The sequence below is a fragment of the Rutilus rutilus genome (genome assembly GCF_951802725.1).
Source record: "Rutilus rutilus genome assembly, chromosome: 18".
Taxonomy (NCBI): domain Eukaryota; kingdom Metazoa; phylum Chordata; class Actinopteri; order Cypriniformes; family Leuciscidae; genus Rutilus; species Rutilus rutilus.
This window is the reverse complement of record NC_140231.1, coordinates 6,780,786-6,798,663: the sequence shown is the minus strand read 5'-3', so window position 1 is coordinate 6,798,663 and position 17,878 is coordinate 6,780,786. Positions and strand designations below refer to the sequence as shown.

General features: G+C 39.5%; 1 protein-coding gene across 1 annotated transcript; it reads right to left on the bottom strand.

Annotated features, from left to right (window-relative positions):
- Positions 1–558: 558 nt before the first annotated feature.
- On the bottom strand, positions 559–2,111 carry fgf1b (fibroblast growth factor 1b). Its single transcript, XM_084386773.1, has 3 exons — positions 1,897–2,111; positions 1,442–1,545; positions 559–1,203 (listed from the first exon to the last, which is right to left on the bottom strand). The coding sequence occupies exons 1-3, from the start codon at positions 2,099–2,101 to the stop codon at positions 1,000–1,002; spliced, it is 513 nt and encodes a 170-aa protein (XP_084242899.1). The 5' UTR covers positions 2,102–2,111; the 3' UTR covers positions 559–999.
- Positions 2,112–17,878: the final 15,767 nt, after the last annotated feature.

Sequence of the window (17,878 nt, the reverse complement as noted above, 5' to 3'; positions counted from 1 at the left end):
ATTGTTGCCAACATGCATCGGAGGGAGAAAAAAGTGTGTGTATATTATATATATATATATATATATATATATATACAGTATATATCATGTACAACATTACACTAGGCCAAAGAAAAGTTTTGTGTCCCTTGTGTTCTCAAACTCCTTAAACTACTTAAAATACATCCTAATTGCTGGTGGAAATGATCCCAAACCACTGTAAGGTGGGATGCACAAAGCAGAAATATTTTGTAAAATTCCCAAACGTGTGCTGTTATTGCATACCAAAAACTCTTCAAAAGGAGCCACAGACAGGTCCAGGATGAAATGTATTGTTCAGTTGTCTAAAACAGTCGGATTTGTTCCTTAAAAGTGTAATTTCACCTAACAACTGTAGTCTAAATGACTAATTAAATGACTTCTTGCATTTAAATTCCTAATTATTATTTATTTTTTTAAAGCATGTAAGTGTGGGATTTAACAGCATGGGAATATCATTTTGGCCACACAATTATACAAAAATAATACAACCTTTTGTTTCTAATGTGTTTTTAACCACAAAATAAATTTTATTGCCTTTTATTTGATGTTAAATGGTTAAAATTATTTATTGTTGCACTATTGAAAGTACTTTTCACAGTCACAGTGAAGCTATGCCATTTAAGATATATTTCTTCTGTACAACATAAATATACAGTAAAGTTAGTAGCCTATACAGTATATTTACATAGAAAAGGATCAGACATTCTTAAAATAGTTCTATATCAAAGGCTCAAATGATAACAAAATACTTGTATTGGTTGAAAAAAAAAAAATACAATAGTAATATTTTTTTTCAACTTTCTTTACATTCACCTGTACAGACAAAATTATCTAAAATAGATTTAAAAAATAAACGTTTTATTTTTATTTATAGACATATATTATATAGATATAATGGCTAACTAAGCATTGTCTTCTCATTTACTTATTTAATTTATAATTCTTAATCGTGCTTGGGCTGTTTTGAGAGCCTGTATATTACTGTATGCTGCCATCCACTGGAATTGGCAGGAAGTAGATTGCATTTTGGCCCTTGTGTGTTTTGGAGCCGCTTTTTGTCCGTCCATTCTTTCTGATCCCCACGTACCAGTCTCCGTTCTCCTGATATCTCTGTGAACGATATGTGTTGTAGTGGTTCTCCTCTATCTTCTCAATGAAGTAACACTCATCGTTCAACATGGCCTGACACACAGGACAGAGATTACAGCTGTTACATAGTTCTTTACAATCAACCATCATTTTAATGAATCAGAGTTTAGGAATTTAACAAGTTTAAACATCATGCTCCAGTTTAAAGAACGATTGAGGTGTTAATATGTTCAATGTAATTTGTAGGAGTAGAAATATTCATTTTAAACATCTCAAAGTCGTGAATTTGCTCAAAATGTAATTATGTATAACTAACAAATAGGCTACTTACAGTGCCATAAAGTTTTCCACATTTGTCCATTGCCAGGTATAGTCCAGTCTCATGACCCCTGATGGCCACCAATCCTGCTTTCACAGCTTTTACCTTCAAAAGAGCTGTCATACAATAATCATAAAACATCAATACTGCTGTTACATTATATGATTATTCTTACCTATGGTAAGGTAACAATATGTAACCATATAACAGTTGTTACAATTCACAGGTTGTTATACAGTGGCATTTTCCATTATTTTCCGTGAAATTAATTACATTTTATAGTGCATGCTATTACTATAACATTTTGATTGCATAGGTATTACATATGTGAGCATACATTACACGTGTTCAAGCGCTTTTAACATTATTTCATAGATATTTTAGATAACATTTTTACATTTAGCTCTGTGTTAGGAAATAATCAAGAGAATCTCAGGTAGTCCAGTATGCTTCAAACAAATACTAACTGTAAACGTCGTTATCTTGTCGACTCGCGTCCACAGTCCCGCCGGGTTGGATCCGGAGATGGTATCCTCCATTCCTACAGTAGAGTTTTTGCAGAGAATTATGTTTGGGATCTTTCTGGTCGGTGGTCGACGGTAACAGTGTGAAAGCGGGGATATCCCGCTCGGTCATGGCGCAGAGAGTTGCTCTGAGACGCGCTGAGCGCATGGACACCCCTGTGAGTGAAATGGATCCGTCTTCCGAGCTCAGCTACCACTTATAACGAGTATGTGTCATGCAACCTCCTTCACACTGTCTTATTATAAACAGCCAAATTTGCTCTGCTATTCTGAAACATAATTATAATGATGATTCTTATAATTTTGGTCCATAAGAAGTATATTACAAATGTGTGTGTTTGTGCGTGTGTGTGTGTGTGTGTGTGTGTGTAAATAAATATTACAATGTTATGTTACTTTTACGCAAGAGAATTCTTCGATTACAAAACGCTGAAATCTAAATTGCATATAGCCAGGGTTGACAGTACAAATACAAAAGATTCTCATAATAGAACAAATTTGTAATTGTATTTATGGTCCTTTCAAGATCCTTTCTTAAAGGGATAGTTAACCCAAAAATAAAAATCATGTTGTTCCAAACCCATAAGGGTTTAATCTTCAAAACACAAACCCGAGTTTTTACTGAAACCCGAGTGGGTTCTGTCTCCATTGACAACCCAGGTATCGAAAACTTAGAAGATCCAAAATTGTCATAAAAGGCATAAAAAACAAATTGAATTTAGGCTTTTAGTCACATATAAATGCCTATATATCTAAAACCACTTCACATATGGTAAACATGCAAGCTACCATATGTGATGTGCTGTATTTTGTTCCATTTTCGGGTGAGCTACTATCCCCTTAAGGCCAATAGGTAGTTTGGTTTTCATTCACTTCAAAGGGCCTCAGCCAGACATCACATCTGAAGTGGTTTGAAAAGCTATCAGAAACATGTTCGAAGAGCAAGAGAGAACAAACAGAACAGGAATGCGTTCGGCCTAGACCGAGCACATTTTCCAAGCAGCCACTGCACGGATACATTGTATTTATTGGAAATAGAGCCTTGGTGCCAGACAGGTTGTCGGGAACACTGTGCAAAGCAGCCGGTGTGAATGATGGCCCTCAATGGAGTGCTAATGAACTGGGTTGACCAGCAACATTTGAGACTTACCTGTGACTTTGTTTCAGAGCTGCAAAGAGAAATGCAGTCTCATTGTAACTCTGGAACAGAGTTTGTCCTTTTGGGGTTTTTTGACTCTGGATAGTCTGGATAGAGTCAGTGGGCAGGTTTCTTCTTGTTCTCTTGAAGGATGACTAGTATTATGAGACACATCCCAGGGCAAAAAAGGCTGCTTTTGCATCCAGTGCAGTCTATATGTGTGATGTGGGCCTACGATATGCTCGGAAAACCTGCCTGTGTAACATCATCTGGTTATCAACTGACCTGAACTCTGAACACCATGTCTGTTCACCGAGGCACGACTGCAGTAGATGCAGTCAGATCTGGTAGAAGATATGTGACCTCATCTTTTGCCCAGACAGTGAACTGTGTTCATTTCAGGACATCCTATATTTAGATCTATTCGTCGCTATTTGTTGCACATTTGTTTACACGCCCAGTTTTTCTGAACTTTTGACATGCAGTAATAGTTTAACTGTGTTGTTACTAAATGTACAGATAAGTGACAAAGGTTCCTTTGACAAATAAATCCTTCTGAATTTCCATTACTTTTCCAGTTATATGTTTCCATATGTGATTACTGGATAAGATATAATATAGATAATTTAGTCAAATAATTTAGAAAATTCCTAAATAAATTATGTTTGATTAAAAACACAATAAAACAGTAATATTGTGAAATATTATTACAATTTAAAAACCTATATTTTAATATATTTTAAGATGTAATTTATTCCTGTGATGACAAAGCTGAATTTTCAGCAGCCATTTCTCCAAGTCAAGTCAAGTCACCTTTATTTCTACAGTGCTTTATACAATACAGGTTCTTTCAAAGAAGTTTTACTGTGATGTAAAACAGGATGATCAATATGATGCAAACAGAATTCAATTCTGAAGTTAAGTAGCTCTAAAAAGACAACAGTCAGTTCAACGCTGATTCGGTTCAGTTCAATAACTCTGCAAACTTCATCAAATATCAAAGGAGTTCAATTCGTCTATAAAGCAGCTCTGGAGAAAGCATTGATGTCATCATCCAGCTCATTTCAGTTCTCATCCAATAGTGTCAGTACAGTCAAATCAGTAATATTGCTGACTATTAAGTGTCCCCAACTAACCAAGCCAGTGGCAGAGAACCCGAACTTAATCAGTGACAGAAATGGAGAAAAAAACCCTTGGGAGAAATCAGGCTCATGGAGCCAGTTCGAACGAACACAGAGTTATTATGATTCAAGGCTGCATTACGAGTGAGATTGTGGTTTGATATCATTCAGAATATTTCAACCATTTCCTGCTTGAAAATCGGGATACTTCACGCCGGCATATGGAGGAAGGAGAAGTTGAAGCTGGCCATAGGGTTTCTGTGCAGAAGACTTGGTCCTCAATGTCTTTGCTGAAGACTCCAGTCTTCAGTGTCACATGATCCTTCAGAAATCATTCTACAGCCATGGTCAAAAGCAGGGCCGGCGCCACTAGGCAATTTGTCCCCCCTCCACCCCCGAAACTGGGTTGATTTAACCCTTTGAGTAGTACGATCACACCAGTGTGACTGCTAAAATCAAATGTGCTTTTCATATATGACTTAACTTGACTTGACTTGATATATCACAAACTATTCAGTGTTTTCAACAGTGTTTTTTTTTTTTTTTTTGAGATTTCAGATATTTAAATAGACATTTAAATGAAGTACTATATAAAAACCAGGATTTATAGTTTGTTAAATTCAAATTACATACACTGATATATATGGAAGCTGCAATATTAATCCTTTCATTTATAATTAAGCATTTTATTCACATCAGACACACATTGTGTATGAAACAATAACATTTATTCTTCTCCCAGTTCACCAGCCACTTACTTTTATGTATTTATGGAAAAATGCATGAATTTACGTGATATAAATCCAACAGATCCTCTGAATTACACTCTGAGTCACTGCAGAATCAAATGACGTCCAGCTCTGCCTCTCTGGACAGATAACGGTCGCCTTAAAAAAACTCACGCTGGGGGTTCAGCTAGAATATATAGCCCCTGGAATATAGATACACCCTAGATAGACCGACCGAGAGGGCCCATGTAGCCTCTGACGGGAGCAGCTCACAGCGTCGGGTGTGTGGGTCCTATCGGCCGACGGCAGGGTGAAAGAAATTTGAGAGCTCTCACGGCGTCTGAGGGGTGATCAAGACTCACGGTATCGGATGGGTAAGCCCTGCCGGACGGAGAAGAGAAAAAAGAAGGACACAGACTGGGATGGCTCTCGCAGCATCCGACGGGAGATCAAGACTCACGACATCGGACGGGTAAGCCTCGCAGAATGGAGAAAGAGAATAAATGGAATTATTTTTTGGTTTTTTTTGCCGTTTGATGGGCTTTTTTGATGTTGAACCAGTCGGTTCTGATGTAGCTTTGGAAAGCGTCTGAAGACCATCTTCCGAGAGCTTAGATCTGCTGCTGGGAGAGGCCTTTTTGGGCTGCTGAGGTTGCTGCCCCGATGCAGAAAGAGTGGCTGGAAAAAGGTGTTTTTGGAACCAAAAGCGTGTGACGGGTTTGTTGGAGTCAAGGACCAAGGTACGCAAGGACGGTTTGGTATGGTTGGATTGGAGACGAGAGGTTGAAAAAATAGATAAAATAGTCTTTTTTTTAGCTTGGTATGCCTTGCTTTGTTTGATCAAGAATGAGATAGCGATTTCTGAGCATCTAAGAAAACCAAAAAAGGCTAAAATAAACATGGTGTCGAGTGTACAGGTGGTATTGAGGGGCCGGTAACCTGTGTGAAGGGTATGAATCACTGATCTATATAATAACTGAATAGCTCATGACGTCATAAACAGTGAAGTCACACCGCGCCGCCATATTGGTATTCCCTGGTGAGCTCACGCGTTCTATTGAATCAATAGGAAATTTTATGATTTGACTGAGAAAACATTGCCTAACGAGACACTGTTTTTAAATCTAAAGTCTCCCTTTACATTCTTACAATGCAAACATCCTAAGCATTTAAATGGGTATTTGTTTAAATTCTGAGATTTTTCCTGCTTATTTAAAATTGCTTTGATACTGGGGAGAGGAGCTTGGAGAGTGTCTGTTTAGGCTAACAGCAGATGGCAGTAATAAAGTGTTTTATTTTGTGATTTGCCCTTTGAATGAAGTAGAAGAAGAAGAAGAAGCTTACCTCCTCGTTAAAATACACGTTTAAAATATAATCTTTAATTTTTAAGTGTCCAGTGTTCGTTATTCACTTATGGGACTTTTAAGTTCAGTGGTATAGCTAGTTAAAACCCTAAAACGTTAACTAAAACAGCAATTTCTTTGCAAAAGGAATAAAAAGCTGTACGAGAACACTGCACGGCCTTCACTGAAGAGCTATCTTCACAGGTAAGAAAAACAGTTGATAACAGTTGGAGCATAAAGATGATGATACTATTAATTAAATAGTGAATTGTAAAGACCTATTTTTGTGAATTGGTGAATATTCAGGTGAATATTGTTTCGTGGCCACAAATTAATAATACCTCAGCAAGTTTGACTAATTTGTTCCCTCGTTTTACTATATTGTGACCACGTTGTAATTCGTTAAATCAAAATGAGGGAGGGAATTAGTTCAACGTGTCCACGATTTATTAAAACGAGGGAACAAATAAGTCGTCGTAACAATGAATTATTATATCGTAATAAAAAAAAATGTGATCATTAGAATACCTAAATTACGTTGCTTGTAAAAACGTTTTTGCCTCAGTCAGTTGAAGGGATGGTACAATGTGTGCACATGATCAGGATGGCATGGCACCAGCTCTGTCAGGAAAAACAATGGCAATGCAGATACTTTTCCTAACATTACAGTAGACTGGTTGTAAAACTGCAGTGCTTTATATAGTAGTGACATTTGATGCAAAAATGTACTTAGACTTGTTTGTTTTTGACCTTTTAAAAAAGATTATTTTTAAATGGATATAACTACATTTAAAATAGAGAGAGAGAGAGAGAGAGAGAGACATGGTCAAGGTTTAAAATTAGAGGTTTCATTGTTTTTAATCTTCAGTGAATTCATGCCAGCAAGGATTGCTGGAAATTGAAACTTCTTTATCTTACTGATTTTTGTGCAGAACAAGCTTTCTCAGAGTTTTGCGCAGCCGTTTGCAGTGTGATGCAGCAGATGTTTCCTTTGCAAGGAAGTGGAGCCTGATGTTGGTGTGGCTGTCTGCGATGTACTTATTGAGAAGGAAAATATGATTGTTGTATGGTTCTAGGTTGAACATGTGTGCCTCAAGTTCCTTACATGCAGAGCCACCATGGAGTTCCAGAACCTGTGTGGATAGCCTGGTTTTAAATTTGCTGTCCAATTCTGAGATGTGCCTTGTGAGTAAGTGCTGTTGAATACACCTCTCAGCTGTTTTGACACTGTACCTCGGGACTTCATGTTGATGAGGGTGTGTCCAAACTCATCTTGGAAAGAGCTCTCTACACTGAGTCCTGATAAACAGGTAGGGCAGTGAATCATCTTTGTAGCTGTTCTGACTACGAAGCCAGCTATGTATCCGACCACAGCCTCTTTAAACATGGACAGACTGGAAAGGCTTGCAGTGATATTTGTTTCCGTGTTCTCTTCCGCTTCAGGTTGCATGTCGCTTCGCCGAAATGACAACATATCAGAAGGCGTTGCCTCCAGTACCACTGTGTTGTCCAGTGGAGAGCAGTTGCCACTGGCTTTGATGGCATGTCTCACTACCATTCTTTTGAATGCTGACTTGAACTGCCTCGCTTTGGGATTGTTGTTGCATTCATTAGCTGAGCGAATGGCAGCAAAAAACAGCTCAAGGTGGTCCTGGCTAAATTTGTAGGTCAGCAGATATTGTAACTGCGATGTCGGTTTCAACAAGGGGTCGTCCGTTAATGCCTGGCTCTTTCAATCCACTAATGTATTTGTAAGCTTCCATTAAAGAAGGCAATATTGGTGTTTTCATTAACAGGCCTCAGGGAACTTTTAAATCCCTTGGCAGTGGGATTTCTTGAATTCATCAGATCAAAAAGGCGGTCAAATGTCTCCAGGAATTTACATGTTGGCTCACAGCCAGCAAACTGGGGGAGCTGCAGGTGTCGCTCCCAGAACCGGAGGGCATCTGCCACACTGGTGCGTAGGGTCTGTGCAGTAAGGTTTACCTTCATTTTTTACTTTGCCAATCTAAATAAGCTGATGTTGCCAATCTCAGTTTGTTGCCTAGATGTAGCCCTTCGTCCTTTTGCAGTCGGTGTAAAGACTTGATGTATTCCCATTTTATGCTCTTTCCACAGGGATCTACAATAATGCCACAGGACCCCAAGGTGTTGCGCACCAGCTTTAGCATATGACAGACATCTAAGATGGCATGGATCCTTCTGTGACTGTGCGATGGATCTGGGAAACTGGGGTTCAGGTTTGTGAAATGCAAGTCTGCTCCAAGGTCCTTGAGCATGGAAAAATGTGTTGATGGACCATCACACGTCAGGGATACCACCCTCACTCCCACATCTGACAATCCATGGATGCATTGCCACACCAGAGTAGCCCTCTCTGACCCAGTTATTCCATGTGTTAAAAAATATGCCACTGGATGCAGATCAATACAAGTACCTCTGTTGCCATTGGTATGCCTTAATTTGTTATTTTTGTGCCAATGTCTAGATAACCAGTCATTCTTTTAACATCCCATTCAATGTGCTTCATAATGGACATTTCATCCATCATTAGAGCACAGAGCGTCTCCTGTCCCTTGGCCTGTGCTGCTGATGATTTTAGCTTGGAGAGAGGTTAGTACCTCTTCACTGAATCCAGGATCTCCTCCAGTGCCGCTGTACCACCTTCTTATTGTTGATGGGTGAGGTAAACCCAAGTTGAAGGTCTCCCTGACATGCTTGTAGGCCTTAGCTGAATAGAATTGCAGTGTAAGTACAAATGACTTAAGGGCTGGGTGGTATTTTGTGTTACCACATGTTTCTCTCTTCAGGATTTCTAATGACACATCAGGACAGCTTTCAAGCATGAATGCTCCATTCTCTGACAATAACTGAGATTCCCTGAGAGACTGAATTATATTCTGTAGGTTTTTTTTTTTTTTTTACATTCTGGATTTCTTTTTGTGATCTTTGATTGTTTTAATTGCTTTAATCAGCCTTCTGGTGAGGGTTTTTGGACTGGTAAAGCAGTAGCTGTGCTCATTTTGTTGTGGGAGCCTGAAGAGGATTATCAGTTGTGGTGTCAGAGGTGTCCTCACTGCTGTCCAACACTGCCTGTGTGTCCCTTAATACAGGGGCCTCTCTGTTGGTCTGTTCCTAGAAAACAAGGTTTGTTTTACGTAATACAATTTACTCTTGTATTAGAATTTATATTGACAATAAGCTTTCTAATCTACTTTACTAAGCAATTATCTGTCTACCTTTTACAGATGTGGAGGGAAACTGAATATTGATGGTACAGCATCTGAGAAAAGCCTCACTGTCTGTCCTGTCCTATCAAAACACTCAGTGAAGTGATCGGAGCATAGGCGGGAGTAAGCAGATGGCCTGAAGTTTTGCCTCCTGAGCTTTACAACCCATTCTCTCCTCCTGACAGGATCTTTTGGAAATCTACAAAGTTGTACACACAAGCAGCCAAATAAAGTTTTTATTACACAACATTAAGCACATGGTTTGACAGTTTTTGAACATCACTTGATTAGAGCTGTTAAACTTCAAATGGCAGATAAACAATTTTAACAGTCAAATAAAACAATTAAAGATTTGTCACTGAAGAAAAAATCCTTGTATATGTGTACTTAAAATATAGCTCTTTCTGATTGTGTTTTATAGATCAGTAGTTTGTTCAGATAAAGTGTTTGAGTAGTTAGCAAGTACATGTTCAGGAAATGCATAATACAAATTGTATGGATCAGTGTAAGTAACCGCAAACGGACTCTGCACAAAGCTCTTTTGAAGCTGTCAAATGGTGTCGCTATTGGACACTTAATTGTGATTATTGCTGCTCTGAGGTTTCTTATAGGCTACTGTTGACTGTTGCTTATCGTTTTTTTTTTTGAAGAAGAAGCATTACTCTTGCCTCGGAGAAAACAACACGGGAATAGCGACAATTGTGCATACAAACTACTACTTATAGGGCTTAAATTACAACCTGTGGGCAGTTTTTCTACATCATTTTGTGAACGTCATTTACACTTGTATGCTGCACAGCGGGTCATCTTAAAAGTGCCGTCGGAGCTACCAATCTCTGTATAATGGCCGTTGGAGCCCTCTGCTGGTAGGGAATCGTAAGATGGCCGCTCGAACACTTCCGGTGGCAGTTTAGAACGTCATGAGCTATAGTCATTATATAGATCAGTAGTATGAATACATTTTGTGAGAATGTCTAGCGTTATGGGTTGTCTGGTGTCAGGGCGGATGGGCTGGGATTGTAGAATCCCTTTGATCATGTTTGTGAATTATTTATCTCTGGGGAGGGAGCGCCGTAAATCAATTCGTGGAAAAATTGGACGCCGCTCATGTAACCTTTGATGGACCTGACTTGGAGGCCCTTAACGCTGCTCAGATAGAAGATAAATGAGGTGATTGAAAGGAGAGAAAAATTGGGAAACTGCATGTTATATAAGAAGTGGAATGCTTTGAAACATCTCCATGCTGTCACGTAGGATTGGAGGGTTCTGGGGGAGACTGCTTGGAGGATGGTGTCGAGTGTTGTGTCGAGAAGGGGTTTTAATGGGTGGGTTATGGGAATATCAGCTCTAATTCTGAATAGTGAGGTACTGGAGTTGGGAATTGGTTCACCTCTGGAGCCAGCATCCTGAAATTCTGCCAGGATCTGTGCTTGGACAGGGTCAGATGGGATGGGCATCGGTGTTGCTGTGAAGAGAGAGTATTGTGTATTGCAGGAGAGAGCTGAAAGGGACATAAGCCGGGGCTGCGATTGTTGGCAGTAAACCTGCATAGGCTCGCTAGGAGGTGCAGCTGGAGTGGCTGATGGCATGAATGGAGAGGATTGCAGCGGTGATGCTTTCAGTTGGCATGCAGTAATGCATTGGGCTACACGAATGGATCACTGAATCAGATAATCTAGACCCATAGCGTCATGTTGGGTGTTCATGTTTTCATTGTTTTCAACGATAATACCTGTTGCGCTCACCTCACATATTATGAAGACATTTGAGAGACAGGTCCTCTCTTACATCAAGGCTAGCATGTCAACTCAAATGGATCCTCTGTAGTTTGCATATCAGCCCAACATGGGTGTAGATGATGCCCTCATTTACATGCTACAGAGGATACATGCACACCTGGACACTCCTGATGCATCTGTGAGGTTCACATTCTTTGACTTCTCAAGCACCTTCAATACAATCCAGCCTCGTCTGCTGTGTGAGAAGATGAGGAGAATGCTGGTAGATTCATCATTGGTCCTGTGGTGCATGAACTATATCCTGCATACCACAGTATGTGCGTCTGCAGAATAGTGTCTCCAATTCTATCCTAAGTAATAAGGGGGCGTCACAAGGAACCGTTCTGGCCCCATTTCTGTTACCATCTATACCGGCCTAATTAAGGGAGGAGAGGTGGAGGAATACAGGAGAACAATTAAGGACTTTGTGGTCTGGAGCGACCACAACCATCTCCACTTTAACATCTCAAAAACCATGGAGATGGATGTGGATTTTTGGAGGAAGAGGAAACAATCAATTCCGATCACCACCCGGTGCATCGAGGTGGAGATGGTCTCAGGTACCTTGGTGTGCAGCTCAACAACAACCTGGACTGGAAGGGCCACATGAGGGGCTTTCGCACCGGATATTTCTAATAACTTAGTTCTAGGAACTAGCCACCAGGATGGTTCCCCGAGAACTAATGGTTCCCCTAAGAACGTTTTCCTGGTTGAATTTGCACCGCCAGTAGGAACTCTGAAGTGATGTAAGCCGCGCTTGTTGTTGTGACTTTTATTTTGACGGCGCGGCGAACCTTTATTTCATGGCGCGGAAAATGCCAGAGCCTTAGAACCAGTGTGCGAAATACAGGGGGTTTCAAATTTTGCCCCAAAAAATTACACATTAAATATTTTATTGTCACAAATGGTCACTAAAATGTTTTTAAGCTCACCATGTCCAGTATTCAGAATTCAAAACATTTATTCACAATCACAAATATATTCTATTTTTTGCCAAGCGGAGCCAGCCAGTCCTGTGCGCGTATGCAAATTGGCCATGTGCACCAAACAGAAGAAACATTGAGAAGTCATACTAAAAATGGCTGGCAAGTGAAAGCTAAACCAGAGTGTATCACTCACACACTTTGGGTTCACATCCAAAAAGGTGGCACTCAGAGATGAAGAGGCACCGAAAGACGATGCTGGTGCAGGCCCACTCACTACCAGAACAGAGGATTCTCTCCCACCCAGTGACTACCCGGAAAATCAACGATTAGTTGAGGCCGAGTGCTCCGAAGACGCAGCAGGTGCTGAGGTAAATTTAGCTGACTGCTGCTAGCACAAGTAGGGTTGCCAACTGTCCCGTATTAGCAGGGACGTCCCGTAAATTGGGCCTAATTTATTTGTCCTGTTTATTGACTGTAACGCTGATCTAACCACTGACTGATATAACAGCAACATGACACTTGAGAATGATCACGAGATTCACGACACCAGTCATCATCCAAACACAGCCCATACTCACGCGCATCAGACCCGAATAACAAACTCTAAATTGAGAATTAATCATTATTTTGGGACAAATCATTGTTTGATTTGCGAACAGAATCCTCTGCTATCTGGTTCGATCCGGACTCGCGCTAACGGCAAATCCCTTTCACTTTCTGCGTTAGTCAGCAAATCAGTTTTGGCGAATTTAAACAACGTGATTATTGTTCATGAGTCCAACATGCATCCATCCAGCCATGCAAGAAAACATAAAATCTACCTGAGGGAATAATATGTTGATGTGATTTGCTGCTCAAGAAACATTTCTGATTATTATTAATATACATTTTGTTTTTAAAGTCAGGATTCTTTGATGAATAGAAAGTTCAAAGGAGATTTATCTGAAATAAAAAAGCTTTTGTAACATAAATGTCTTTACTGTCTCTTTTGATTAATTTAATGTGTTCTTGCTGAATAAAAGAAGGCTATTACTTTCTTTAATTTCTTTCAAATGTAGTGTATAATGTTACAATAGCTTTCTATTTCAGATAAATGCTATTATTTTGAACTATGGTTTGTGTGCAATATGACTTTTTTTGTATGACCTTTAATTCTTCGTTTTAGAATTAAATTGTACATTAATAGGTTAAGCGAAACAAATGTGTTTATGTCTGAGAACCTTTTGAACACATACGAACCTGAAATGACAAATACTGTGTGATACAGTACAAATATTTTGAGTGTCCCTTATTTTCCTGTAAAGAACCACAATTGTCCTGCATTTTCCTTTTCTGAAGTTGCCTACCCTAAGCACAAGTGACTTGTCGACTGGTTGGACAACAAAGCAGGTGGGCGAATGGAAAGACCGCAACCCTTGGCTTGACATTAAGTCAGGAAAATTGGGGTGTTTAGTGTGTAGAAAAGCAAAAACGTTGCTACTCTCAGAAAAGGGACCGGGTTTACACCTTGCAGAAGAATGGATCAACGGTGATGTTACTAGCTCTGAAGAAAAGAGGCTACGAAAGAAGATATACAAACACAGGGACAGCCAGGCCCACACAAGGTCAGTGGAACTAGCCCAGATGAAAGAGAAAGACACCCTCTCGAACACTTTCATTGATATACAGTCTGATTTACTCAAGAAAACCACAGTCTCGTTCAGAACAGCTTACACCGTGGCAAAGGAAAGGCTATCGTACAAAAAGCTCAACCCACTCATGACAATGCAGGAGCTTAATGGAGCCGAAGTTGGCAATATCCACAAATCTGACCATACATGCGCAGAAATAAAAAGTCACATTGCCAAGGAAATGCGGCGCAAATTCGTCGGCAATGTGAAAGAAATGGATTCACGGGTGTCAATCACAATTGATGAAAGCAACATTCATGGCCGTCCCTATCTAATAATCTACGTAAGATGTGATGTCAGCGGTAAAGGGGATGTAGACAATGTTTTCCTGGCTCTAGTGGAACTTGCAGATGGGGTCGATGCTGAATCTATTTATAACTCGATGATGGCGAGTCTTCATAAAGCTGGAATGGATGATGACTTTTTGAAGACGCACCTGATAAGCATTGCCACCGATGGAGCTGCGGTGCTTACAGGAAAAGCCAGTGGGCTTGTCTCATCCATCTCATCCGGCCTTTTTAAAGGGATACTCCACTTTTTTCGGAAATATGCTCATTTTACAACTCCCCCAGAGTTAAACAGATGAGTTTTACCGTTTTAGAATCCATTCAGCCGAACTCCGGGTCTGACGGTACCACTTTTAGCATAGCTTAGCATAGATCATTGATTCAGACGAGTCCAGTAGCATTTCTTTCAAAATGACCAAAGAGTTTCAATATTTTTCCTATTTAAAACTTGACTCTTCTGTAGTTAAACCGTGTACTAAGATCGACGGAAAATGAAAAGTTGCGATTTTCTAAGCCTATATGGCTAGGAACTACTCTCATTCCAGCGTAATAATCAAGGAACTGTGCGGCCGTACCATGGGTGCAGCAGGCGTAGTGATATGACGCAGCGCCTGAAAATAGGTCTAATAGGTTAGACAAACTTAGTCCCGGTCACGTTGGAAGAAGTTACCGAGCTGGGGACTATTTTTAGGCGCTGCGTCATATCACTACGCCTGCTGCACCCATGGTACGGCCGCACAGTTCCTTGATTATTACGCTGGAATGAGAGTAGTTCCTAGCCATATAGGCTTAGAAAATCGCAACTTTTCATTTTCCGTCGATCTTAGTACACGGTTTAACTACAGAAGAGTCAAGTTTTAAATAGGAAAAATATTGAAACTCTTTGGTCATTTTGAAAGAAATGCTACTGGACTCGTCTGAATCAATGATCTATGCTAAGCTATGCTAAAAGTGGTACCGTCAGACCCGGAGTTCGGCTGAATGGATTCTAAAACGGTAAAACTCATCTGTTTAACTCTGGGGGAGTTGTAAAATGAGCATATTTCCGAAAAAAGTGGAGTATCCCTTTAAGGGAGTAGAGCTGAGTGAAGGCAGGGCGAAAATGAACAGGTCTCGGTTTTATGAATCAGTGATTGCGTCTCTTACTAAGCGATTACCGGAGTCAAATTTGGTCCTGATGCTCAAAGCTCTTGACAAGCGTTTTTGGCCAGGAGAGCAGGAGGACCTGATTTTGCATGGCGAACCAGAAGTACACAGCCTTGCGAAAGCGCTTGGAGAACCAACCAGGGAGGCCGTGGAGCAGTTTCGAAACTGGAAACTACAGGGCACTGCACCGGGGAAAACATTGGAAAGGCTTTGCATAGCAAGTTGCACGTATCTCCCCACGTCAGCTGAGTGCGAACGAGGCTTTTGTCTGATTCTCATGTTTAAGAATCTGTTATCTGATTAAAAAACTTCATGCTACTGCCCACTGACATGCTTTTAAAGCTACTGTTGTCCATTATTTTGGCCTTCAAAACACCTTAAAATGCACATGTCGAGATAAGGAAAATCAAAAAAAAAAATGAAGTGTTAAGTGTGTGTGTGTTGTCATGTAGGCTACTGATTGTCTTGGCTTGCATCCATGAAATATTGTAATGTTATAGTCCAGTCATTTTAAGCCAAAATGGGGGTCAACCTTGAACAAATTACAACAGAAGCAAACTCAACTGATTTTGTATCCTCAATATGTCCTGAGCAAGGACAAAAAAGTCCAGAAGAATCCCATTAGGGGAAAGTTTCGAAAAAGACCCAAATATGGCCTATTCATACGCCTATTCATTCTTTTTCTTACGTGAATAGGGTAAAATTTTTAACCTTTAGATATCACCATGAAAATTACTGAGTTGATTACTTACATCAAGACAAACAAAAAATGTATTACAAGTTTTTTTTAATTGTTTGTTAACATGGACAAACGGTGCATAATCTAATTACGTATGTGCTAATTTGCATAAATACCACAACAGATCTAAACATTGGGTATAGCCAGGTGAAAATGTCTTGTTGAATCTTGTTGAAATATAACAATTTCTGGAGTAATTATATAGGCTTTTTTAAATGGCGGGTGCTGGTGCGTGCGTTCGGCCAATCAGCGTACACTAACGTCACGGATAGTTCCTATAGTGCTGGTTTAGACCCGACTCTGAAGTAGGAGCTAAATTAGTTCCTCCAAAAGGAGTTCCTAGAACTAAAATCATCCACGAAACCACAAACAGATTCCACAAACTTATTAAGAAGGCTGGCTCTTCTGTAGGGACTGAATTCGACATGGCCCAACTGGTGGCGGAGCGAAGAATTCATCATTTGCACTTTTTTATCTTAGTACGTTAGCACTCATTTCTTATGTCCTGTTAATTTTTATATATATATATATATTTTAAATGTTTATATTGTAGATCATACAGATTCGGAACTTGTTTGTTATGTGTGTTGCTGTGTTTTTGTGTGTTGAAGCTGCAGTGACAATGCAATTTCCTGTAAAGGATCAATAAAGAATTAACAATGTTTTGTGCGTATATTAAACTCAAAGTATAAAGAATGATAACAATGACCAGATGACATATAATTTCTTATAAGTAAAATAATATAATAAATATACAGTAAAAAAGTATTTACAAATAATTTGCAAACTAGTTAATTAATAGTTTATAAGCTAGCTGATACATTAATAGACAATATAGAAAAAAACAAAACAGTGGGCCTTATCATTCAGTGCATAAAGTGTTACCCAATATAATTTATGTCCCTTTTTAGACACATGGTGGCAATATACTCCACATCAGAGATGCAGACAGTGACCAGCAGATATGAGGCAGTTCTTATGACACTGAGATATACTCACGCCCAGGGAATATTTATCAGCCATCGGTAGAGACTCTCGCAACACAAGATTCAAAAAGTTTCCTTTCTTTCTTAACCAATATGTCAATTCCGCTGCCATATAGCAACACCAAAGTGAACTTCCTCAGCAGCGATGGCAATATGGTATCTGTTCTTCTTTCAGTTTATGTTATTATAAATATCTGTGCTTTTCATTAGCATTGCCTTAAATGGCTTCAGGAGATGCTGACAGGTTTGAACAAGATTCTGACTGAAAGATATATAGAGAGAGAACGTGAGACAAATGCTGGAGTAAAGTGGGAGCAAGGAATTCAGGATGGTTCGGGAAAAAAAAGTCTCTGTTCCAGTATTTCTAAGCTGTAAAAAAGTTATATGATCAATAAATTATTACAACATATGTTTTTATGTCGCTTTAACTCATCAAAATAAGTTAAGCAATTTGCAACTTTTTTTTTGTTATAAGATTCAGGTTAATGTCATTTGAGTGTAAATGACTTAAACATCCAAGTTGACTGTAGGCCTACTTACTACTTGTTTTTGTTTTTTGTTTTTTGTTTTTTACAGTGTGGAGCTCATAACTTAATCTGTGCACTACAAAGATAGGATAGCATGGACAGAAGATAGATAGATAGATAGATAGATAGATAGATAGATAGATAGATAGATAGATAGATAGATAGATAGATAGATATGTGAACTGAACTTTGAAATCCTCACATCGTAGTGACATCATCGCTCTTGACCATCCAACCAATCACGTTCTTATCCTGTCGCATACAAAGCGTGCGTACCGCGTTCACAGCCCGCTCCGGAATCCCGCG

Excerpts from the sequence above, each read along its gene's own strand:
- fgf1b (XM_084386773.1), bottom strand. The coding sequence starts at position 2,101 with ATGCGCTCAGCGCGTCTCAGAGCAACTCTCTGCGCCATGACCGAGCGG. Across the intron at positions 1,546-1,896 it reads ACAAGATAACGACGTTTACA|CTCTTTTGAAGGTAAAAGCT; the intron begins GTTAGTATTTGT and ends ATTGTATGACAG. Across the intron at positions 1,204-1,441 it reads GTGGAAAACTTTATGGCACT|GCCATGTTGAACGATGAGTG; the intron begins GTAAGTAGCCTA and ends CCTGTGTGTCAG.